Here is a 24,545-nt window from a genome sequence, read left to right as displayed (position 1 = left end):
ACGCATTCAATTCGGCGAGGTGGGACGTCATCCTCAGGTCCCTCAAGCGGCTGGTAATCCCAGACTACCTGGTGGCCATTATCGAGGACTACTTTCGAAGCCGGAGGCTGCTGTACGACACCGACTGCGGCACCGTGGAGTACCAGGTCACATGCAGCGTTCCCCAAGGCTCTGTCCTCGGCTCGACCCTCTGGAACGTAATGTACGATGCTATCTTCAAGCTACACCTCCCTGCCGATACTCGGACAATAGGCTTTGCAGACGACGTCGCGTTGGTAGTGGTTGCCAAGCACCTCGGAGAAGTGGAGGCCAGGTGCAACCAAGCGGTGGCCGTGATCCAAGAGTGGCTGACATCAGTAGGCCTAAGGCTGGCTGATCACAAGACGGAAGCGGTGTTGATTTCCAGCCGCAAGAAAGTGGAGGTTGCGACGGTGCGAGTCGGCTCCGTCGACTCGCATCCTCGCGAGCAATCCGCTACCTTGGGGTACTGCTGGACACTCGCCTCTCCTTCCGCGAGCACCTCGAAGCAGCCAGCAAGAAGGCAGCAGTCCTAGGCAGGGCCCTGTCACGCATGATGCTGAACACGAGGGGACCCAAACAAGGCCGCAGACTCCTGCTTCAGTCAGTCCGAAAGGCGGTCATGATGTACGCAGCCCCAATCTGGGCTAAGGCGGCGAGGATCAAGTCCTACAGGAAGGGGCTAGATGCGACGCACCGGTTGGGAGCCCTGCGAGTTTGCTGCGGCTTTCGAACCATCTCGGAAGATGCGGCCCTAGTCATCGCCGGAATGCTCCCAGTGGTGGACCTAGCCGAGGAAGCTAGGGAAATCTCGTTGGAGCTCGACGTTCCCGCTCAACATCGTTCCCCGGCAGATAGGAGACGTATAAAGACGGCAGCGAGGGAAAGAAGCCTAGCTAGGTGGCAGAACCGCTGGGCCACATCACAAAAGGGAAGATGGACTCATACCCTAATTCCGGACATCAGGAGGTGGGTCAACAGGAGGCATGGAGAAGTCAACTTTTGGCTAACACAACTCCTAAGCGGGCACGGCTGCTTTAGAAGCTACCTCCATAGATTCGGGCACGACGACGACGCAAACTGCCCAAGGTTCGCAGAGCAGCGGTTGAACATAGGTGGAGACTCGCTTAGCGCGGGTGCCCTCACGAGCGAGATGCTTCGCAGCGAAGACTACTGGTCCCGAGTATCTGAGTAAGCATCAGAGGTCATGCGGAAGCTGAGAGAGCTGGAGCGGCTGCGCAACGGCAACGAAGGAGGGGTCTAAATCGACCCGCCAGTCCCCTGCGAAGCTAAGCTTCGCGGCAGTCCCGCAGGTTTCTGGCACCACCCCCCTTTTTCCACCCTTAGTTATAATCTACTGTTACCCTACTGTTACCCAATAATAAATTATATAAAAAAAAAAAAAAAAAAGTCTGCAAGGATATGGGATGTTTCCAGGGCAATGTAAGATTGATCGCATGCAAAGACGAGCGCGGTATCGCAGATCGCTGCAGTGGACAGGGCAAGGTGCCCAGCAGACCTAGGGCTCTGCTATGGGTGCCAGCTCTATCAAGGAGCCGAAGCGCATTCTCAAAAGGTTGCAAAGATGAAACCCTCAATTACCAACCAATGACTAGAAGGCAGTCAAAGTTAAGGCGACAACGGGACCGATCCTCCAGTGATCTCGCTCGCAAGATAGCCAGCAACAGCGAGAGGTTGAACAAAGGCCTAATAATAGGATGCAAGGCCAACGTTCACCACACCCAATGGTCGAACACGGACACAAATGCAAGGGGTGAATCACTTTTTGGCTTCATCCTTAACTCAATATACTCGAACTCGGGATATTCATGCGGACGACGGACGGAGTCGCGGAATGGAAAAGATTTTGAGCTGAATGGAGTTCAAGAAAGATCCCGCGTTGCAAGCTAGGTCCAGCAAATCGTAGGGTAGTAGCTTGATAATGATCTGGTTCGAAGGAACAAAAGTTTTGGTGGACAGGCCTTTTCTTCTCCGTGGAAGCGTGCTTAAAAACCAAGGTGTCTGCCGGTCGCCCGAAATAAAACATCAACAACTTATTTAGATAGAGATCTTCCATAACGACTGGAGGATATTAAATTTAAAACAAATTAATATGTTTTTCATGTTTATTAAAATAGTTTTCGAAATTAAAATGACAGAAATGTAATTATTCAAAAACTATTCTTCTTCTTCATATTCGTCATCATAGCTGTCGCCGCCTGTCGGACCGACAGTCTCATCAACAGTAGCGTTCAATTCTATGGTTGGTTCCTGATCTTCTATTGGTGTGGTTGGTTCTTCAATAAGTGGTTCATTGATTTCTCCTTCAACTTTTTGAATTGCCTGAAGCTCCAGAGCTGCAATTTCAGCTTCTTGGCGACCTATCTCAGCCAGTTCTGCGGCCTGCCGTGCGAGATCACCCTCGCTTTCCTCTTCAGCTTGCCTTTCAATTTCTGCTAACCGGTTGAGTTCATGCTCTCGTGAACGCTGCTCTTCTTCCAAAAGCGCTTCTTTAGCTAACCGCTCATCCTCTGCCTTACGTGCAGCTTCTTCAATCAAACGAGATTCTTCAGCAGCCTTTTGTGCAGCTTCTTCTGCAGCCTTCTCTTCTGCCAAAAGCGCTTCTTTGGCTAGCCGTTCATCCTCTGCCTTACGTGCAGCTTCTTCAATCAAACGAGATTCTTCAGCAGCCTTTTGTGCAGCTTCTTCTGCAGCCTTCTCTTCTGCCAAAAGCGCTTCTTTGGCTAGCCGTTCATCCTCTGCCTTACGTGCAGCTTCTTCAATCAAACGAGATTCTTCAGCAGCCTTTTGGGCAGCTTCTTCTGCAGCCTTCTCTTCTGCCAAAAGCGCTTCTTTGGCTAACCGCTCATCCTCTGCCTTACGTGCAGCTTCTTCAATCAAACGAGATTCTTCTGCGGCCTGCTGCGCGGCAGCTAAACGTTTCTTTTCCTCCTTAACAGCTCTAAGGTGCGAAATATAATATATTTATTGATGAAAATTATTCAAATTACCACTTCTCACTTCTCTTCACGACGTTTCTCTTCGCTTGCATTTTGAGCCCGCTTTTTCTCAACTTCCACTTCATCCAAGGCTTCTTCGTTTACTGTTAGCAATCGCTCTTGACGCAGACGCTGCTTCTCTTTCGACTCCAGATCGACCGGATCCTCTAAGGGCCTAGGAGCAGAAAATTTTCTAGTTGGACGATTGGGATCCAAATCGGCATCTGCAAGTAAACTTGTCATCAATATTTTGCACAAAATAATTGGATAATTTATATTAAAATGAATATATTGATTAAATATATGTTTGAGCAGCCTTGTGGATTACTCAATAATTTACATATTAGTTTACACTAATACTTACTATTCCGAATTATTTGTATTGTTGCCCATAGACGGGGCACGGTAAAATTGCAGATAAAGTAGACGCCAATTATTTTAGGGTAATCGTATGGCATTAATGAGAATCAAAAAAATCAGGATGTGTACAATTTAACCAAAATGGGATTAATGTGTTAAGCAAAAATTTATATGGGCATATGCATGTATATACATCTCAAAATACAAAATATTATAGACTTCAAGGCGGGCTCTGTAATTCCCATTTATTCAGGACTTACATATGTATGTATGTATGAAATCAAACATAATATAAGGTAAAGGTTAAGAAAAACAGCGTTAGGAAACGCAAGTTTAACCAAATGCATTTTTCCATGAAAAATCATACATTTTACATAATTTCTCAATTATTTGTTTTACTGAGGTAATTTGAATCCTTGGTTGAAAATATTCTGCGAAGACTAAATCTTGATTGTGGAACACAAATTGTATATTAATGTTCTTACTACTCGTATGTAAAGCAACACAGCACGAATTGTAAAATTAAAATTTTTGACAATAGCATTGGTAAATTCAATGTACATATTCCACATTAATTCCTACCTCATTTATTAGTTCCTCACAGCTAAACTTGTATTATGTATTTTTTTCATTTTTGTGTGCTCGTATTTTTTTGGAAAAATTAATCCTTTAAATAATTTAGTTTTCTTTTGATTTTATTGTATATAGATTTAAACTATTTATTTTGTATGTTTTATTTGTTGTTTAATGTATATAAATATTTTTTATTGTATGTATATGTTTTAGAAATTTGTTTAAATAGGTATGTAAGTTTTTACCTTTATTTGTATGCATTTTTGTTTTAACAATTTAAATGAAAAATAAAAATAGGTAACATTCAAATAGATCGAATGAAATGTTAGTATCACAAATGATGCGATGACGTTGTTTATTATGTTTGAATATTATTTTAATCTTCTCTAATCTGGCTTGTATAAATTAGTATGAGTAGTGAAAGCGCCAGGGTTTGCCAAGATCATTTGCTCATCTTGTACGACATTGGCTGATTTTCTACCACGCAAAAGAAAGTCTTTTACATTTTTTTTATTTAAATAATAGAAGTGTATGTCCATACAAAAAATCAGGCATGTTATCATTTAGGCCTCAACTTCAACAGCTTCAACTGGAAAGAGTCAATCAATCATAAAACATATAAAGTTAGTGAAGTACAATGAACGTAACAAATCAAAATGCAGCAATCAAATGTATTTGTTAGTTACAAGTGAGCAATATAGATCTCCTATTTGATTTGTTTACCATTATAAGGTATATTTCGCTTTTAAACAGTACTTGCAATGTACTGAAAAAGTATCTAGAACCCTATAAAATATATTCTATATTATTATACGAAATGTACAGCTAAGTCAATAGAGTCATGTCATGTCTGCCTGCCTTTTTAATATCCAATTTGGACATTTCGAAAATATCACTTCATAACACTCTTTTCATTACACTACCCGACACCATTTTTCCGCTTCGAACCAAACCAACGTTTTTTTATAGTTTTTGTAACCTTGCTTAGTAATATTTATTTTTTGTGTCGGAACTTTTTTTTTTAAATAAAAAAAAATGGTATTTTTATTATGCTTCTATGTATAAGAGGTAGCACTTCTCGACTAACTCGACTTGTAGACCTATGTTGTGATGGTTCAAAATTAAGGTAACATAAAACTGAATATATGTACTTCATTTGAAACTAAGATAAGCTTAAAGAGACAGCATATGCATATTTTTAAATAGATTTAGACGCAACTTGGGTAGATAATGATGAATTATTTAAAAAAATATTTGTGACTTCGCATAAATTAATGAAACCATTCATCATTAATTTATGCGAAGTAATAAAATGGTATTTTTATTATGCTTCTATGTATAAGAGGTAGCACTTCTTTTTTCACATAACTTACATCTGGTTGTTATGCATTTTTCCATTCTAAATGCAAAATTTATGTGCAGTATTTTTTTTTTAATGTTTACTTTAAAAACTCAGGAAAAGTAAAAAAAAAAAAGATATCTAAATTAGACGTCGTTTAAACTATTGTTCATCAAAATCTATGGAGAAACGGCTGAGCTGAAAATTGGTTGAGCAACCCTCAAAAAATCACCTTTTAACGCTTGGAGCGTTAGGAATTCTGCTTTTGACATTTTGGAATTTTACATGTAGCAAACTTGGAATTAATTACCAAGTAAAGTAGCATATCTTTGTGTTATTTAAAATTGGGTACACATACTAAAAAAATCGTACTGTTTGCATTCTTTAAAAATTTTTATCTTATTTTGTTAAGAATAGATGCCGCTAAAAAGTTCATGTCTAAAAACAAAACCATACCCTCGAAAATTTTTTTTACATGGCCAAAGTTTCGGAAACTGTAAAAATTATAGAAAATCTTTACGTTGATTCACTATATCTTAAGGTATTCTATCACCACGAATCAAAAATCCTGTGAAAGGTGGTACAATTTACTTGTCAAAATTATATTTTCTGATGACCTATGAACTTTAGATTTTGAGTAAAAATTATGAAAGGGCCCATAGCGTTGGGTCAGCATCGTTTTGAAGGGTTGTCAAACGATTTTAGATCCTTAAAAAACGCCTAATGAATGCACCTATACATAAAAAATATCAGGACACAGGATATAATTTATGTTTGACTATTTCTGAGTTTTTAAAGAAAATTTTGAAAAAAATAACGCACAAAAATCATAAATTTTGCATTTGAAACCTTAATATTCCCAGACGGAAAAGTGTTCAGGTCTACTTTATAGATTCATCTATTAGCTTTTTAGAATGGCAAAGTCCATTACAACCAGATGTAAGATACGTAAGTTATGTGGAAAAAAGAAGCGATACCTCTTAAAAGCTTCCAATCTATCAGAAAAAGTCGGTTTGTCAGTTAAATTTTGTCGAGTAGTGTTATCTAATATATATAAGAACCATATTATAACCTACAGACATAACTTTTGGGTTTAATAACAGCAAGAAAATGAAACGTCATTTAAGTAAAAAATAGTTTCCAACTAATATTTATTAAATTAATTTTTAATTAATAACTAATTTAATGGCAATAATTGTGTTTTTGGAATTTTGTGAAGACAAGATTTATTTTTACACAGAGAAAAGGTGTACAGCTCCTATAAAACGACAGAAAAACTAAACACATGCGGATTTTAATTGTTAATTTGATCAAAATGGGAATATGATTAGTGTACTGCTTTTCTACCACATAAATTATTCACGTCTCTTCTGGTAAAGTAACTCTGTTCAATGCCCTGACTATGGACTGCTAATCTTCGAATAAATTCACCCTATTAATAGAAAATTCTGACAGCTGAGAAAAAATGACTTTGGTCTAGTGCTGTATGTACTAAATAATGATTTCCTAAATTGATTTTTGCGGCGCTAAATATCTTTTTACGAGAATGTATTTAATTTGTAGAACAATGATCTTTTGCAGCAACATCGAATACATATGTATGTATATGTATAAGCAAGGTTGCTTTATGTACAGTTGTTATATACAAGCGGCATGTATTAGGATTTATCAGTACTTACCTTCCTTCTGAGAAGCAAGAGATTGCTTATCATTCTTCCAGGTCGGATGTCTAAGGTACCAGGACAAGAGGTTAATATCATTTCGAACTTTGTCTGAATCGTACATTGGCCTTCTAACATTATAGGCCTTGTCACCACAAATCCTTACTGATGCAAGATGACTTTGACCTTTTTTTTTTAATTTTTTAAATAATAAATAATAATACAATATCTAACCAACATTTTGCAATGTACATATACAGTATAAAGTACATAAGTATCATAGGCAACAAAAACTTACCAACGTATTTTACCGCAGGCCTCGGATAGTGCGATATATTGTGCACTTCTTTTGCAATATGGCGAACAGGGTTTGTTACACGGGCTACATACGCATCTAGGGCCAATTGGGATGTCGGTTCATACGTGTAGCTACATACAAAATAAAATGAAATATTAATAAAAACTGTCTTATTTATACGACACCGAAAAAGTTGTTGTGGGGTAAAAATTGTTTTTTATAAAGATGATCTAACCAAACATTCTCATGGGCTATACGTAACTCGCCTCGAATATAGTAATATATTTATGTACTCTAAAAGTGACGGGGAAATAACCGTGGGTTGTACGTTTTGCTTACCCAGTTACTGGAAATGGTGTACAACTACGTGCCCGACGCACCACAGGAGTATGCAAGTCACGCATCAGAGATTGTGCGCGATTGCGAATCCGGCTTGTTTCCTCAGAAAAAGTCTAGAATTTGGATGGATTATTTTCAATTATTAAAACTAAAATAAGGCCAGCAAAGCACTGAACTAAAATCAATCACTTTAATTGGGGATGCGATGTGTAAAAACTTACGGTAAAGGGTTCAGTATTGAGGTAGTTAGTTAGGGCCCGTGCACCATATCCAGGAGGTAGCCTCTTCAAATACGAAGGTACTGGTCGAACGGAAGATGAAGTTATCCTCACCGGTGAAACCGAGCGGGCGTACACACGAGTAATTGTTGTAGGATTGTAGTGATACGATGGTGTGTACGTTGTGTACGTTGTTGGGATATATCTCGAAGTGTAAGATGATAGAAGGGATGGGCTGTGGTAGGTCGTTGGCGTGGTATATGAATACGTGGTTCTCTCCGGAGATGAAATAACACGAGTTGTTGTGCGGACAACACGAACAGGCGATGGAGATTGTATAATGCGGGACACCACCCTTGTGGGGGAGGTGACAACTCGGATTGGCGATGTAACCAGACGGGATCCAGTAACGATACGCCTAGGTATTGAGTAACTCGAGTAGATGGGGTAACTCGACTTGTAGACCTATGTTGTGATGGTTCAAAATTAAGGTAACATAAAACTGAATATACGTACTTCATTTGAAACTAAGATAAGCTTAATGAGACAGCATATGCATATTTTTAAATAGATTTAGACGCAACTTGGGTAGATAATGATGAATTATTTAAAAAAATATTTGTGACTTCGCATAAATTAATGAAACCATTCATCATTAATTTATGCGAAGTAATAAATAGTATATTTGATCGAGCTCCACAGAGTAAATTTAAAATGAGTCTGTTTTAATATGGATGAGTTTTAACATGGATTCTATGAGGGGCTACACCCGTAGAGGGACTATTTTCATTTGATCTTCAAGGGAATTTGAATTCGTTAGCAGTGCCAGCATCACTTTCCCTAACGTTCTTTTACGGATTTGATTCTTTCCATAATCCAAAGGTGTATCCTCATGCTATTTACTTATCCAGTCACGGTATCATTTAGTTTCACTCCATAAAGAGGGAACTAACATCATTTCTGAAACTTTATTATTGATTTGGATACTACAGTACTAAATATCGGGTTTGACTTGCATCAATTCAATATTCAATTTTATACAATATAACGACCGTTTTAAATCGCTTCTTAAATTCGATATTCTGCTTTCTTCTTGCATCGTGTATATAGTATTCTAAGAAAAAAAAAGACGACTTCCGTTGGAGGTATGAAAAACAAGTTAAAAGTAGAGAAGTAACATACAATACATGATTATGTACATATGTATATCTTAGTAACTGAAATCTTACTTAAACGAGACGGCGTCCAGTGACGATGACGTGATAGAGGTGATTAAGCAGTGTGATAAAAGTCAAATTAAATGAAAAGTAAAACTATAGAAACATGAATAAGACGCGGTTTATGCAAACATTTTTTAAAGCACATACTTACACGAGTTACTTTCTGAATGGACGGATACTGCAAAAAATATATAACACCATTTTGTTTATTGCAGTTATTTTAAATAAAAGTCTTCTAGTTAACTTTTGAACTTAACGGTACAGTCTTGCTAGTAAAAACCTTCTATGTAATACAATCAATAATAGCCTAACACAATGGCGGTTAGCGTTTACGCAGTACTAACTCACAAGATCCTTGTCAGTTTTGTTCTAACCTTACACGTTGAGATAAACCTCTTTTTCACCATTGTCCATGTCTACAACAGTATGAATATCGTATCAAACATTTTAAAAGTAAAATAATGCTGTTTTTTTAACGAAGGGCATGTTTTTTTATTGTATCACAAATATGTTTTAGTTATAAGTGTTTAAGATGGGAAAATACATAAACAATTGTTGATCATTAGTAATAGTTAGTCCGAGTCAATAATTACATAAATGTACATCAAATCGAAAACAAGCACCAAAAAATATCATTAACAGAGAAAGGTACATACATACATAGTTAGACGGTTATTCTGATTATTTAGAGATTTGAATTTTAGATGTGTTAGTGTGTTTGCAGCTGTGAAGAACTTGTCCATTATTGTAACATCAGCAGCTTAGACATGATAAGAGAAGTGGCGGTACTTGGTGCCACCTGGTAAGTTTCCAGAAGTGGTGGAGGAATAGCTGTAACCGCCGGGCCCAGCACCAGTCGTACTAGTCCGCTCTGTGCTATAGTTGTATGAGCCACCAGGTCCGCTACGCGATGTATTCTCCACTGTAGACGAATAGGTTGAGCGCTCCGGCCTGGAGTATGGGTTGCTCGAGTCGTAACTGCTATTTTGAACAGTTGATTTCGCATTGTACGAGTAGTCCGATGAGGCGCGGCTGCGGTGCGAACCAGGTCTGTCCGTGCACAGGTCTAAGCGAGGAGTCTATAAATTCCGATTTGTATATTTAAAAATAAAAAAATATTGGCAACACAAGCAATCATTATAAAAATGTTAATATTCATTTCGTTTCAGAAACTTCTAATGTTTATTGTTTCCATATGCATGATATCAGAGATTATTTATGCTATAATTTTATAACTGCATATTAACATGGGCAGAAGGCCTAAGTGGATGTTGACTCACTACGCTTAGTTAGATAAGTTGTGTTGTACCCTTTAAGATACACTTTTAAGATATGTCCACTTAAACGAAATTGAAACATGTTCGAGCTGAATAGACTTAATTGAATTCTCTAGTTACATACAAGTAGAAATAACCATCATTGCATAAGTGCTTGTGATGTACAATAGTAAAACTATAAAAGTTTGGATACATGTCAATGTACATTTCGAAACAAAATAATCTTTTAAAAATGTTTAGTTGGTTAATATAAGGACAAGTTCACATTAGACTATTCTACAAGTCCTATTGGTATTTTATGAAAATGATCTATGTATGTATTTTTTTAGTAGTCTTTGATGTGGTTCAGGACATTTTTTTTTGTTCATTAGAAATAGTACTTTGTGCACATTGCGCCCGACTTTTCATTTCGATACGTTTCCCTTCGCACCGGAATACTTTCCGAGGCAGCTCTGTGCAATCGTGGCAGCTGACTGTCCAGACTATCGCGGGAGGTGCGTGCAGCCGTATTTCCACCGGCTTCAACGGTGTCGATATGTTGTCGCACCAAGCTTAAAATCCGAGTACGATTCTTATCGCGGGCAGACACATACGGCTCAATGGGCTCATATGCAATTTTATAATTCGGCTTTATTGCCGCTTTATTAATTGGGTCAAGTATGAATCTCTTTCGCTGCTCATGTTCTGCCCTTCGAACTCCGAAAGCTGTCACCGGATCGGAGATGAGTGAAGGCCGAGGCACAAATGGAACTTTCTCCCAGTCAATTGGTGTTCTGTTTGTTCTCTGTAATGCCCAAAATTCCACAAATCGTTTATATTTTTCTAAGACAGCCAAGCCAAGGTTAGAGCATTGTGCATTGAATATTTGACGGTATTCAGCAGGTAATGACAAAAACATCTTATCAGTAAGGCTCATACATATGTGCGAGTTACATGCCTGTTGTGGGTGATATTAATATATGTACAAGTGGGCGTATGCATTTTCAGTAAAGTAGAGTATCCACAATTGAAACACTACGTACATACATAGCATAATAGATTGTGTCTTGATACGATATAAAATGGTAGTAAATAATAGGATCCAATAGGATGTATTCGTTAAGTTTTCGGCGCAGTGTTTAAATGGGTAAGATAACAAACATACATTTACGAGTATATATTTAAATAGGACATACCTACAAAAAATTCATTTTCGTCTGCCCCTATCTATGTGCATACAAAAATATGCAAGTGTGTATATCAATATGTACATGATATTGCTTAAATATGTCTTTAAAAATCAAGGATGTCATATCCTAATGAGTAATGCAATTTATAAACTCGTACATATGTACATACATACATAAATATGTACATAACCGTATGACTAATGTGTGGCTATATGCAGACATGTAAATTATGAAAAGTTTATTGCTACTGTTTGATTTCTAGCTCCTCCAATGGTTTTGGCTTATATGTATGTATATTGTGGAAATCAGAAAGATATTTTTAGGTCTAACGAAAATCGAAATGCGCGCGCATCTAGTATTACACATACAAATAGCAAAAAAATAAGGCGGCAGCGTACCAAAACAATCGAGAGAATTTTGTTTGTACATATATGTAGATTCATCAAATATTTGAGTGTGTTTGGAATTCCACTCGCCTATTTTCTGCACATTAACAGGCACAATAATAAAATCTTGGCCTCCAAATTCTTAAAATGTGTTTGATCGTTAAATTTAAAACATGAGTAAGGGACGGATCACGAAAAAAGGCATACATAGATACATATGTACATCTGTAGATACATATTTTCATACACATTTCTTCTTGATTAATGATTAATATATACAGAGTATTCTTAATTCATTATAGAAATGTTGTAGAATGTACCTAGGAAAATATTTTATAAACTCTAGAAATCGAATTTTAGGCGAAATACTAGATTTTTTTTTTAAAGTAAATATAAGTTTGCATATAGTAAATATTTACAAGCCACCTTGTCGTTAAATAGTGGTAGTATGTACATTTTTCAGAAATTAAGACAAGGTAAAAAATTAGTAAAACTGGAATAGGATTGTTCCATAAGTAAATTTGTAGATACGATATTCATATTTTTGCGACACTTTAAAGTGGCGACTGAATTTATATTCAAACGTGTTTCAATTTCTTAAGTAAAAAAGCTTCTCAATATGAAAACATAGACTACAATAAGTGGGACACAAGCGTTTAAAAAATTATTTTTTCAGATACATATTCGGTTGTGTAGCTGAATGTATTAAAACTAGCCAAATTTATCCGCAGCGTTTTCTAAATATTTTTTGGAAAATCTAACAAATATGGTCATACAAATTGAGTTTAAAATCTTACGCACAGAATATTTTACAGCTTTTATTGAATAGAACTACACAACCGAATGTTAAGTAATCTTTTTCTTTGTTTAAATCGAATGGCTTACCGTAACGGCGTAAGAAGTTGTCACCGGTCTCGAGGAGTAAGTTCTGCGCGTTGTAAATCCACTTTCGTAAACCATTTTGTTTTTTTTAATGAAATTTTATTGTAAAAATTGTTCGTTGATTTTAGTTCGAATTTATCGTAGTTTCGTCTTGTTCACTTGACGCCCGCTCGAGTTGCTCTGACCGAAAATTTCATGAATCAGTTGCTTATAATTTTTCGTTTTCGTAAATCTTTATAGCCTTCAATATTTTTCTCAGTCTATATCTCTTTTTCTATTTATCTCACGAAAAATTATTTTTGGCATTTAAAAAAATCTCTGGCCGCAAAGAGCGCGCAGTCTAAACAATTAACCATGTGTTAGTGTACTCGAACACATACATGTACATGCTTGTACATGTCTATGTTTTTTCAGGGATTACACTCCACTCGAAATAGGCTTAACAACATTTAGTTAAATTAATCAATAATAAATTTAACTAAATGTCCTGACTAATTCCTCTTTTATCAATTATCTGCTTACCTACTTGTTAAAATATTCAATACACAAAATGTAATGACATTGGTTTCTTATGTTAGTGGCTTTCTACGAATCGAAAATAGCATACATATGGATGTGTAGTACACATTTACAAGAGCTTACCGCATATGCATATACTCATATGTCTATTATATTCAATGCTTTTCTTTAATTATTCAGTATTACGATCATGGCTGTTAAATAAACTCAGATAACATTTTCAATATATGTACATAAATTTCAAGGAAAATTCGCTTGTTATAGCGCTAGTTTTTTTTTACTAGCTTACATTTTTGCTATATTTTGTTCCTAGCGTTGATAAATATTACAACTCTGTGAAACCACCCACCCATACCATAGTCACTAAGAACTAGATAAATCATATTATCATGAATTGATTACACTACCCGACACCATTTTTCCGCTTCAAACCAAACCATTGTTTTTATAGATTTGGGGTTTTAAATATACTTAATGATAATCTATTTTTTCTATGACAGAACTTTTTTTTAAGAATTTTAATACATTGGAATTTTTTGTTTATGCTTTTTTCAGAGGAGAAAAAGGAGCTTTTTTAACATAGATTATACCTATCTTACATCTGGTTTTAATACATTTTGCCATTCTTAAAAGCTGATAAATGCAGCTAAAAACTGGACCTGAACACTTTTTACGGTCTCAGAAATATTAAGCTTTCAAATGCAAAAATGATTCAATAACTCAAAAGAAGTATGAGTTTTCAAACTCAGAAGTCGAAACAAATTAATTCCCTTATAATTATATTTTTTGTGTATAGGTGCAATAATTAGGCGTCGTTTAAAGCATTGTTTATTAAAATCGATGGAGAAACGGCTGAGCTAAAATTGGTTAACCAACACTCCGATAATCACATTTTATCGTTTGGAACGTTTCACAGCCTTCGGTCACTTCAGCCTGCTAAATTAATAACTTCTGAGAGAATCAAGATATCTTCCTATAAAAACTGCATTTAAAAGAAAAATCATCAAAAATGTGTGCTGCAAGATAAAATGGTGCTACAATATTAATAAAAAATTAATACACCTAGTAAAAGATACCAAAAACAGAATCATACCTCACAGAAATTACTTTTTATTCTACCTGAAAATTGCAGTTGTCAATAAAAGTTATATACATTTTTCACACGGAAATAATTTTCAATTTTTGTATGCTCATATCTTCTATACAAAAAATAGTATTTTCTTAAAATTTTTGATTTTTAAAACCTCTGGAAATTTTTCTGTCGAATTCGTGTATTCATTTTATCCAAAGCGTTCAACAAATTCATTGACTTTTGCCACTTTGCAGCTGATGTTATTTGAAAAAAGAAACGCTACCTGTTAAAAAAAGCATAAGCAAAAAAAAAAGAATTTTAATAATATTTATTAAAAAAAAGTTTTGCCACAAAAAACTATCATTAAGCATGCTTAAAGCTCCAAATGTATAAAAAAAAAAGTTGGTTTGGTTCGAAGGGGAAAAAAGAGACTTTACCTTTCTGTATCTTTAAGTTACAAACAGATACAAAATATGACCTTTATTTTAGAGTTAATAGCCCTGGATATACAATAGCAACAGTATCAACAAAATATTCTGGTTCGAAATTCCCTGGCTGCCATTACTATAGAAGTATATTCTTGATTAGCCTTAATCGAGTCTGTTTGGCCCATTTAATTTGGTGTCTGTCTAAGAGTCACCTGGATCTTTATACTCGTAAGTGCTAGAGCAATCAAATTGTGTGAGTAAGCATTTGTGAATCCGACACAGAATACACACAGATGCTTTTGAATCTCTCTCAAACTATTATTTTTCTCATGGAAAGCTGCCATATCTTTTATAAAATACACAGGCAAATGCATGTACAAATATGTACGTACGAATATGTGCATATGTATATATGTATGCATACGAAATTTGTACAAAAATAAATGCCTTCAAAATTTCTGTTTTGCTTTGTACATATGTACATGAACTTAAACTTTTTTTACAAAAATATATGTACATGAACTTAGTACAGATCCTCGAAAAAGCTAGACTTTTTTGTGGCTATTTACTTCCTAAATGATAGTGATATTTATATCTTTTATCGTAAATAAAATGGTAAACGACCGTGTAAGTAACAAGTATTTTTTAGTTTTTAATTTTAATTGGATGGTGCCCTAAATGTTACTGAATATAATTTTAAACAGTTTTCTAATGTTTTATTTTTGGGCAGTATTTAAAAAACTTAGTTAATAATTACTAGAAGCACTTGCTTCTCAACTTTTCGAACTTTACGACAGATTGCTTGGTCTTGGTTCCATAGAAGAATTCTAATGGATTACGGTCAATATTATTTCGATTCTGCTGATCAGCTGATAAAGACTATAAATAATTTGTTGTGTGTATTCCAAAAATCAGGTTAAAATCATAGGGCACCTCAGGGCATAAACTGCAAATTTGCTACCAATATGTACATATGTATGTATACCTGCTAACTAATTATTTAAAAAATACACATATGTATGTTTGTATTTGCATATGTACATGCCTGAAAATGGGATAAAAATACATTTTGTTTTCCAACAAAATTGAGCAAATTTTTACTCATACACACTAATAATAAAATGACATGTATTTGTGAATAAACAATATGTATACTCACAAAATTCAATGGCATGTGTGGGTGTTTCAGGCATTTCAATACAAAAATCCACGGGAAAACTAAAAAGCAGAAAATTCTTTATGACATTAACCTTAAAAAGAGCCAATGAATGACTCGTAATGCAAGGTTACAAAAATAATGCTAATTTAGCCACTGAAAGCAGAATAGATGCTTTTCAGACCTTATCAGATCATGTGCTTATGTGTAGTGTAGGGTCTCAAAACATTCTATTTTGCTTTCAATGTTTTTTTTTGTATCTTTTCTTAAGCCCTTTTCACGAAATTTTATTTTGAAACGATAATTTTTATGGGTTAAATAGTTTTATTTTCTAACCTACATATGTTAATTATATGTGCACTGATTGCACCGCAATTAAAGGTTGTGGGCAAAAATTTATTGACTAGGTTTCATTATAGAGTTTTAATGCAAGCGTCCGTCGAAAAATAGGTACATAGTAGAAAGGAATTTAGAAACTTCACATAAGTAGACTGGTAAATGAGTAATGCGCCTAGTATATGCATATGCATTTTAAAACAAATGTTTTGGTAACTCAATAATTTTAAATATTTATTCTCATTTTAGCATTAAAGTATACATGTATATATTATGTTCCAAAATTTCCGCAACAAGGTGTGCCAGTCACAGCATTGAGACAACATGGAGAGCACATCCTACAGTTGTTTCGTGGACAGCAATGAAAGCTATAAAGAAAAGCACATATAATACAAAATTTTCTTTAAATTGACCTGCATATATACAATCTGGAAAGATCTCGTTGCTCCAGTTGGGTACGAAGGATATCACACGGCCGAACTTCATCGCAGCGACTAGGCCTGAGAAAACTCTGCATGTATAACTCAGATCTACTTGAGGGCCCGTCCATCTGAATGTTTTTCGACCCCTTGATACCAAACCGTACCCCGGACTTGCTTTCAACCTTTGTACTAAAGGCACTTTGTCTGGAAGAGCGCCTTTTCTTCTTTTTATGAAAATTGCTGATATTAGGAGTGGATCCTCCATGTTTCTTTCTGTCACTACCTACACCCTTTCTTTTTAAAACTGACTCTCTCCCTGCACTTGATTCATTTAGTCCATCTGATTTACTCTTATTTAATTTTTTTGCATCATCTCCGCTATAAGAGCCGTCTTTTTTCTTAGAGCCACCTTTGTCAACTATGCTATTAATTACATTTTTGTCGATAGATTTTTCTTCGATATCCTCAGAGGTGTCCTTTTTAGATTTCGAATCTTCAGCCCCTTTTCCAAGGGGTTTCCCTTTAGATTTTTCATTTTTCATTTTCTTGCCGCCAGTCTCATTATTATCAACTTCGTCATCGAGCTTGTACTCCCCCTTCTTTGACTTCGATTTTACGTCCTTGCTGTAACTGCTCCGATCTTTCTCACCTTGGTCTTTCTTTGAGTTACTAGCAGACTGATTATTATCGTCGTCGTTAATATGAGCTTTTCCCTTTTTAGAATCTTTATCTTTTCTGGACTTTCTCGATTCAGTGCTATCGTCATTATCTTTATTACCTATCCTGTTGTCTTTATCGGATTTCCTGGATTCATTTTTACCTGTTTGTTTCCGGGATATTTTGGCCTCATCTCCATCTATATTACCACTTTCCTTATCGTCATCTTTACCCCGCTTATCTTTCCGGGATTTTCCAGATTCAGTTATATCTGTATCTTTATTGTCAGTGTCGCCTTTATCTTTTGCACCTCGGCTCTTATTGTTCTGAGATTTCGTTTTTCCATTTGTACGCTTATCTTTGTTGCCTTTAATGTGTTCGCCCTCATTTTCTTCTTTCACAGATTTTTTGGAGTCATCTTTATCGGTATTGCCATTTTCCTTATCTTTTCGGCCTTTCTCTTTTCGTGATTTTTTGGATATAATACTTGCATCTGTATCTTGACTGGGCTTGTCACTATTTTCGGTTCGATCTTCACTTTTCCCTTTGGCAGATAGCTGTTTTTTTTTATTCGATCCTTTCTTTGAAATCTTTAGGGCCCTAAATTCCTCTTCATTAATACCCTTATCTCTTAATGATTTATTTAAGGGGCCTAAATCAATGGTGGGTTTTAATTTCCTCTCATCAGTTCCTTCTCGCCGACAATCCTTCCTAATTTTTCCTTCGCTACGTCTCTTCTGCCAACCCAAATCCTTCAACGAACCTAAATTGCAAAAATTGAACAGGAAATAATATTAAAAAAAAATGTTTGAAGCTAACCTCGCTGATCGATGCGTGCTCGTAGATTTGTACTATTACCTCCATCAAAGACTGAATAATTTTCCCGACACTGTTGACGGCTATGGCTTTTTATTATCTTATGGCAGATCCTTTTCAACAAAGAATAGGTATGATCATTCAAAAATGAAGACGTGCAACAGCGATAACAGCGGCAAGGGCTACATCGATTTTTTATGTTGCAGAATATATTGGTTGAACTTGATGAACTATGACCAAAATAAAATTGAGTAGCTTTAACACAAACAATATTCCTTCTTACTTACCTAGATGCTGCATCACGGCAGATGTGCTCTAGGTCCATAACCATTTTCTTATGTACATCTTTAATAAATCTTAAATTTTGAATCTAAAATTATTGGCAAATTTTTTTTAAATTAGACATTAAACTCATACGCTTTTGAATATCAGATTTTCGGTTTTCTTTAGTAGTAGTTTTTTTTGACACATATTATTTTTACGACATCATCTTAATTCGCATTAATAGGAGAGTCGATCTATTGATTTTCGTCTGTCCTTTTTGACAAACTATTCTCTCATGTTCTCTCTTGCCATAAGCAAGTCCTTGTTGGGTGATTCTATAAAATTTAGTAAAAACTAGCAACGGTTAAGGGAATAACAGGTAAAGACTGTATGAATATTTGGGAAAAGACGTGCAATCACGTCAGTGACTTAATACCAGAAATCATTTGGTCGGGTGCCTCTAATAATGGCTGACAAGCTTTTCAGGTGCACACACTTCCATATGTCTCTGACCCCAAACTCCGATTGCGACACAAAGCAAAATTTTATTTTAAATGCATGGGTGCTCAACTTATCCGCCCACATAGCATGGCTGTTAGTAAGTGTTTTTGTCGCTTCTGTGGCTGTGATAATTTTGTTAAATAATTGAGTATGCAATATACAGTCGCATTTAACTTACAGATACTTAATACATACAAACAAACTTCGTACTGTGATGTGCCGGCCCAGAGATATATGTCCATATGTAGGTACCACCATAAATATTTGAACACTATGTTCATATGAAAGTAACTGTATGGGGCCTATATAAGTACATTCATATGTATGTACTGTGTTCATTCGTTGTGGTAGAATGATTTTCTTTCCTCACTTTTCATAAGTACGTAAATAATATGCACATCATAGCGCTTGCTTGACAAATTGTAAAATGAACAAATTGCATGATTTCTTTAGCAGAGTATATAAATAGTAGAGATCGTCTCTCTGGAAACATTAGTTTGAAGCAGAGCTTACAACAGATTGTAACCACCGACGAAACGAGAAATCACTAAAGGATACCCTTCAAGAGCATTATGAATGTAAACTGCGTTATAATTCTTCAGATCCTGTGCATGATGGTTATACTTAGTAATACGAACGCCATACCCAAGTATGATGAAGGTCAAAAGTAAGTTAAATTCTTTGTGTAAATTGATTTATCATAATAGTGTGTCCTTCGAGCCCAAAGATAAACATTTTCATACTCTTCTAGATTCCATTCTGAAAAGGTTCTGCGAAATCGATCATACTACAACGATAACAAGACACAGCTAAATGAGCCGCAGACAGCCTCAACCAAAGATAGGCTTGAACGGTTGGGATACACGACAGGCTACGGCTCTTTAAATGTATGTAGACAATTATCACACCATCATAAAATATAGTATCGAAGCTTAGAAGCTTAGTAAGTTTTCAAAAATAATAGTCTCATACCAAACCACAGCTGGTATAGTTTTATTTTCGGCTACCTGGCTATTCATGGTAATTATTGGATAGAAGTCAGATCTATATAACTAAATCAAGTTTCTGTTTTTAGAATAGAAAGTAATCGGAAAAGCTTGTGTACATATATAATACCTATTTATACACGTTTATGTACCTTCTGAACCGGTATAAAACTTTAAATTCTGCATATATAACAGTCATCTTAATTTTATAAAGGGATACCCTGGTGGTACAGGACTGTCTGCGTATAATCCCATCAAACTGGATCTGGGCGGCGTAGTTCTGGGCACGCTTGTCGGAATCGGTGCTATTATACTAATTCCAAAAATTCTGTCGGCTTTTCATGGTGGTTACGGAGGATATGGGCGAAGTAAGTGGAAAATTTGTTGTCTCCAAAGCAAGATTAAGTTTGAAGTTCATTCTCGTTTTTTTTACAGGTGAGGATAATGATCTTAATTCTATCAGCACAATGATAAACAAAATTGACGATGTACTGAGTCAGAACAATATTGACTCTACCAGCTGCATGCAGCGCACAGTTTGCGGATATGTTCGGTCAACTGAATATAACATGAAGGGTGGATCCTCGGACCAGATGGACGAATTTATTCATATGCTCTCAGAGTAAGTAATAGCTTAGGTGCTAAGCTAAGGTCAGAAAAGTATTACATTTAATTCGACTCGGAGTAGTTAATAATAACACAACAAAATCAGCATATTGGAAATATTCTAATTTTTAGAAATGTATTGGTGGACTACCTTTTGGATGGGACGGCTATAAAAGAGGCATTGGAAATTGGAAAGCGCGAAAACGATAAGCCATGCGAAGAAGTGTACTCCAATTGCCCTTTGGACAGTAAATCCGCATCAAATATTCTTTTGAAACTTCTTCCAAAAAAAAACACACAAGGAAAGAGGGCATCGACTGCGATTTTCGGAGAAAAGAAAGCTTAGCCAATTTCATTGGATGTCAATAAGTTTTTTATTTGTAGCGTGTTACAGGATTCATTACAATATATTATTCCATAAATAAAATAAACATATTATTTTGGTTTTTATTTAATTTTTGTCATGAAGAATTCGAAATATTTTATATTCTTACCGGTCTCTTTCAGAACAATTTAGGCAAGAGGTAAAACTAAAGGAAAGGTGGTTTTCGGATGGTTGGTCAACCAATTTTAGTTCATCCGTTTCTCCTTAGATTTGAATGAACAATACTTTAAGCGACGTGTAATTATTGCATCTATACACAAAAAATATAAAATTTTTTGTCGAACTTTCCTCTATTTTCTTTAAAAAAAAGTTTTGCAGTAGAAAAAAAAATTTATTACACTACTCGACAAAATTGAACTTTTTATTTAGACTGTGAACCAAAATGACTTTTTCTGATAGATTTCGGGATTTAAAAATTGTTGTAGTACTTTATTTTTTTTTATGGTATCATTTTTTTTTAAGAATTTTTTAAAATCTGGTCCTTTTTTTTTTCATAGGTAGTGCTTCTTTTTTTCACATAACTTAAGTATTTTATATATGGTTGCATAGAACTTTGCAGTTCTGAAAAGCTGACAAACGCAGCTATCCGACCTAGACTTTTTGTATCTGCAGCTTAACGCCTGGAAGATATTAAGCTTTCAAATTCAAATTTCATCATTTTTTGGGGTTTTTTTTCTCGCAATTTTGATTTTAAAAACTCGGGAAAAGTAAAAAAAAATAATTCTAGGCCAACATTTTTGTTTTAGATAGACGCATTAATTGGGCGTCGTTTACGCTATTGCTCATCAGAATCTATGGATAAACGGTCGATTTGGAGCCGTTTGACCAAAACAACTCAAAAATAATTTTACCTGAAATGAATGCTTTTTTTTCACATAACTTAAGTATCTTACATCTGGTTGCATAGAACTTTACAGTTCTGTAAAGCTGCCCAATGCAACTCATACCCAGACACTTTCAAATTCAAATTTCATCATTTTTTTGCGGTATTTTTCCCAAATTGTTGACTGAAAACTCGGGAAAAGTCGAAAAAAAGTGAAAAAATAGATAAAAAATACTTTTTGGAATGTTGGTGGCCCAACTGCCAATTGGAAACAAAGCAAACGAAAAGGGGTTGAATTTTTGGTAAAAAGTATTTTTTGTCTATTTTTTCACTTTTGAGGTTTGGCTAACGAATTTTAGCTCCACCGTTTATCCATAGATTTTAATGAGCAATACCTTAAACGACGCTTAGCTAATGCGTCTATCTAAAACTAAAAATGCATGCCAAGAATTATTTTTCTCTCAACTTTTCTCGAGTTTTCAAAGTCAAAATTTCAAAAAATAATACCGCAATAATAGGATGAAAATTGAATTTGAAAGCTGAATATCTTCCAGGCGTTAAGCTGCAGATACAAAGTGTCTGGGTATGATTTATAGTTGCATTGGGCAGCTTTTTAGAACTGCAAAGTTCTATGCAACCAGATGTAAGATACTTAAGTTATGTGAAAAAAAAGCATTCATTTCAGGTAAAATTATTTTTGAGTTGTTTTGGTCAAACGGCTCCAAATCGACCGTTTATCCATAGATTCTGATGAGCAATAGCGTAAACGACGCCCAATTAATGCGTCTATCTAAAACAAAAATGTTGGCCTAGAATTATTTTTTTTTTTTACTTTTTCCGAGTTTTTAAAATCCAAATTGCGAGAAAAAAACCCCAAAAAATGATGAAATTTTAATTTGAAAGCTTCCATGCGTTAAGCTGCAGATACAAAAAGTCCAGGTCGGATAGCTGCGTTTGTCAGCTTTTCAGAACTGCAAAGTTCTATGCAACCAGATATAAAATACTTAAGTTATGTGAAAAATAGAAGCACTACCTCTGAAAAAAAAAACAAACAAAAAATACCACATTTAAAAAAATTCTTTTAAAAAAAACTACACCATAAAAAAAGCCATAATTCGTTAAAAAAAATTTTACCCCGAAATATACATATAAGAATCTAAATTTTGGGCCACAGCCGAATTCTAGTGTTGACTAGTGTTATCAAACAATTTTAAAGCCCCACATCTATCAGAAAAGGTGGGTTGGTTCTATGAGGAAAAATGGTGTTGGGAAGTGTTACATAGAAATTAAACAAAACAATAATTACCTTTAAAAGAAATTGTTTTTACTGAGATTTTTTTTTCAACATTTTTAATTAAAAATCTGTTTAAAATGTTTTGTGTAACGGCCCTTAGCTTTTATCACACTATATACTTTCGGGCATACTTTCGACTAAATCTGATATGTGTTTAGCAGATATCATGCGCCACTTAGTCTGCACGGACCCAAAGCATATCCAATGCAGACTCTTTTCCAATCGTTTTTTAAGCAGAGTCCATTGATTTTCAATATGATTTGCATCTGGGCTTTGGGCAGACCCTGCATTAAGGGAAAAGTCCCATTATTGAGCCAGTTTATTACGATTTTAGACATGTCTTGCTGAAAAGTGATCTTCGATAAGGCGCAAGCACATTTACATTTTTTTTTTTAATTTAAAAATTGGCAAATTGGTCTTCAAAATATGAAACTAATATTGTTTATTCATCATTCTATCGATTGAATAGGATCCGCCTGTTGCGTCGCGTCTTTAATTTTTCAATCGGCACAAGAAATATAGCATGGAAGATTGGAAGATGGTAATTTGGTCAGCTTAGACCAAAATAATTCGTTTTCAGGCTGATGACAAGGAATATTACTGCGAACCCCCCAAAAAAGGCTGAAAAAGCAATAGGTCAAGTAAAAAACGATTAATGGTGGAGAGATTCTGATGGCTTGGGGTTACTTCCCTTGGTAGAAATAGAACAATCAAAGAATATATGAAAAACGAGAAGGAACGTGCGAGTCGCTTCTGGGGAAAATTACAAAATTACATTACATGTTACATTTTACATTTTTTTGCTACATCTGTTATCTACATATATTATGTATATTCTACATCTAACATGTAGATTATACATGTACCATTTAGATTCTACATCTCCTCCGCTAGGGGTTGCTCGCGCACTGAACGCGTCAGAGTGTGCGAGCGAGAAGGAAAATGAGTTGCCTTGTCGTTGGCAGGAGGGGGCAGGGGAAGCGACTGAAAATTAATTTCTTCATTCTGGCTATAATTATGATCCGATCTGATTCAGATTCGGCAGTCTGGTAGATATGGGCATTCTCTACGATAATGCGTTTTTAGTTTTATCGTATCTTGAAAAATGTGCCTGCCACAGATTTTCGTTCTTTGTGGGGTCGGAAATGGGCGGGGCGAAATTTTGAAATACACTTGTAGCAGTGGAGCCCTAGCTCTTATAGTCTCTGAGATATAGGCGCTCATCGGGACGGACAGACAGACGGACAGACAGACAGACGGACAGACAGACATGGCTATATCGACTCGGCTATTGATGCTGATCAAGAATATATATACTTTATGGGGTCGGAAACGTTGCCTTCTCTGCGTTATACACATCCACTTTTACCACAAATCTAATATACCCCTTAACTCTTTTTTGAGTACGGGTATAAAAAAAACTCCAAGCATTGACTAATTTTGTAAGACTTTACATGGCGTCGCCACTGGCTATTTTAAAAAAAGAAGAATGTATATCGATAGAAGAGCCATAGATAGAGGAAAAGATATGAGGAAGTCGA

General features: G+C 35.5%; 3 protein-coding genes across 12 annotated transcripts; 1 reads left to right on the top strand and 2 right to left on the bottom strand.

The window, feature by feature from the left end:
• Positions 1-2,130: 2,130 nt before the first annotated feature.
• Positions 2,131-12,941, bottom strand: LOC111072064 (protein anoxia up-regulated). Of its 6 annotated transcripts, XM_041593545.1 has the most exons (8): positions 12,743-12,939; positions 9,177-9,203; positions 7,809-8,270; positions 7,588-7,700; positions 7,249-7,379; positions 6,969-7,136; positions 3,040-3,241; positions 2,131-2,980 (listed from the first exon to the last, which is right to left on the bottom strand). In XM_041593545.1, the coding sequence occupies exons 1-8, from the start codon at positions 12,815-12,817 to the stop codon at positions 2,197-2,199; spliced, it is 1,962 nt and encodes a 653-aa protein (XP_041449479.1). In that variant the 5' UTR covers positions 12,818-12,939; the 3' UTR covers positions 2,131-2,196. The 6 variants fall into 6 exon arrangements, with proteins under 6 accessions (XP_041449479.1, XP_041449480.1, XP_022219377.2 ...); XM_041593546.1 differs by lacking the exon at positions 6,969-7,136; XM_041593548.1 differs by lacking the exons at positions 2,131-2,980; positions 3,040-3,241 and adding an exon at positions 4,206-4,539 and having other exon boundaries at positions 12,743-12,938.
• On the top strand, positions 11,346-20,913 carry LOC111072066. Of its 4 annotated transcripts, XM_022363689.1 has the most exons (7): positions 18,966-19,007; positions 19,091-19,154; positions 19,364-19,577; positions 19,662-19,797; positions 20,111-20,264; positions 20,332-20,518; positions 20,635-20,913. In XM_022363689.1, exons 3-7 carry the CDS (start codon positions 19,483-19,485, stop codon positions 20,846-20,848), a joined length of 786 nt encoding a protein of 261 aa, XP_022219381.1. In that variant the 5' UTR covers positions 18,966-19,007; positions 19,091-19,154; positions 19,364-19,482; the 3' UTR covers positions 20,849-20,913. The 4 variants fall into 4 exon arrangements, with proteins under 4 accessions (XP_022219380.1, XP_022219382.1, XP_022219381.1 ...); XM_022363688.2 differs by lacking the exons at positions 18,966-19,007; positions 19,091-19,154 and adding an exon at positions 11,346-11,428; XM_022363690.2 differs by lacking the exons at positions 18,966-19,007; positions 19,091-19,154 and adding an exon at positions 18,715-18,788.
• LOC111072063 (protein starmaker-like) lies at positions 16,458-18,569 on the bottom strand. Of its 2 annotated transcripts, none has more exons than XM_022363679.2 (4): positions 18,433-18,569; positions 18,149-18,375; positions 16,676-18,092; positions 16,458-16,618 (listed from the first exon to the last, which is right to left on the bottom strand). In XM_022363679.2, the coding sequence occupies exons 1-4, from the start codon at positions 18,474-18,476 to the stop codon at positions 16,522-16,524; spliced, it is 1,785 nt and encodes a 594-aa protein (XP_022219371.1). In that variant the 5' UTR covers positions 18,477-18,569; the 3' UTR covers positions 16,458-16,521. The 2 variants fall into 2 exon arrangements, with proteins under 2 accessions (XP_022219371.1, XP_022219373.1); XM_022363681.2 differs by having other exon boundaries at positions 18,188-18,375.
• Positions 20,914-24,545: the final 3,632 nt, after the last annotated feature.

The sequence above is a fragment of the Drosophila obscura genome, unplaced genomic scaffold (assembly GCF_018151105.1).
Source record: "Drosophila obscura isolate BZ-5 IFL unplaced genomic scaffold, ASM1815110v1 contig_192, whole genome shotgun sequence".
Taxonomy (NCBI): Eukaryota; Metazoa; Arthropoda; class Insecta; order Diptera; family Drosophilidae; genus Drosophila; species Drosophila obscura.
Note: the sequence above shows the minus strand (reverse complement) of the source record. Positions and strands in the feature narration are given on the sequence as shown.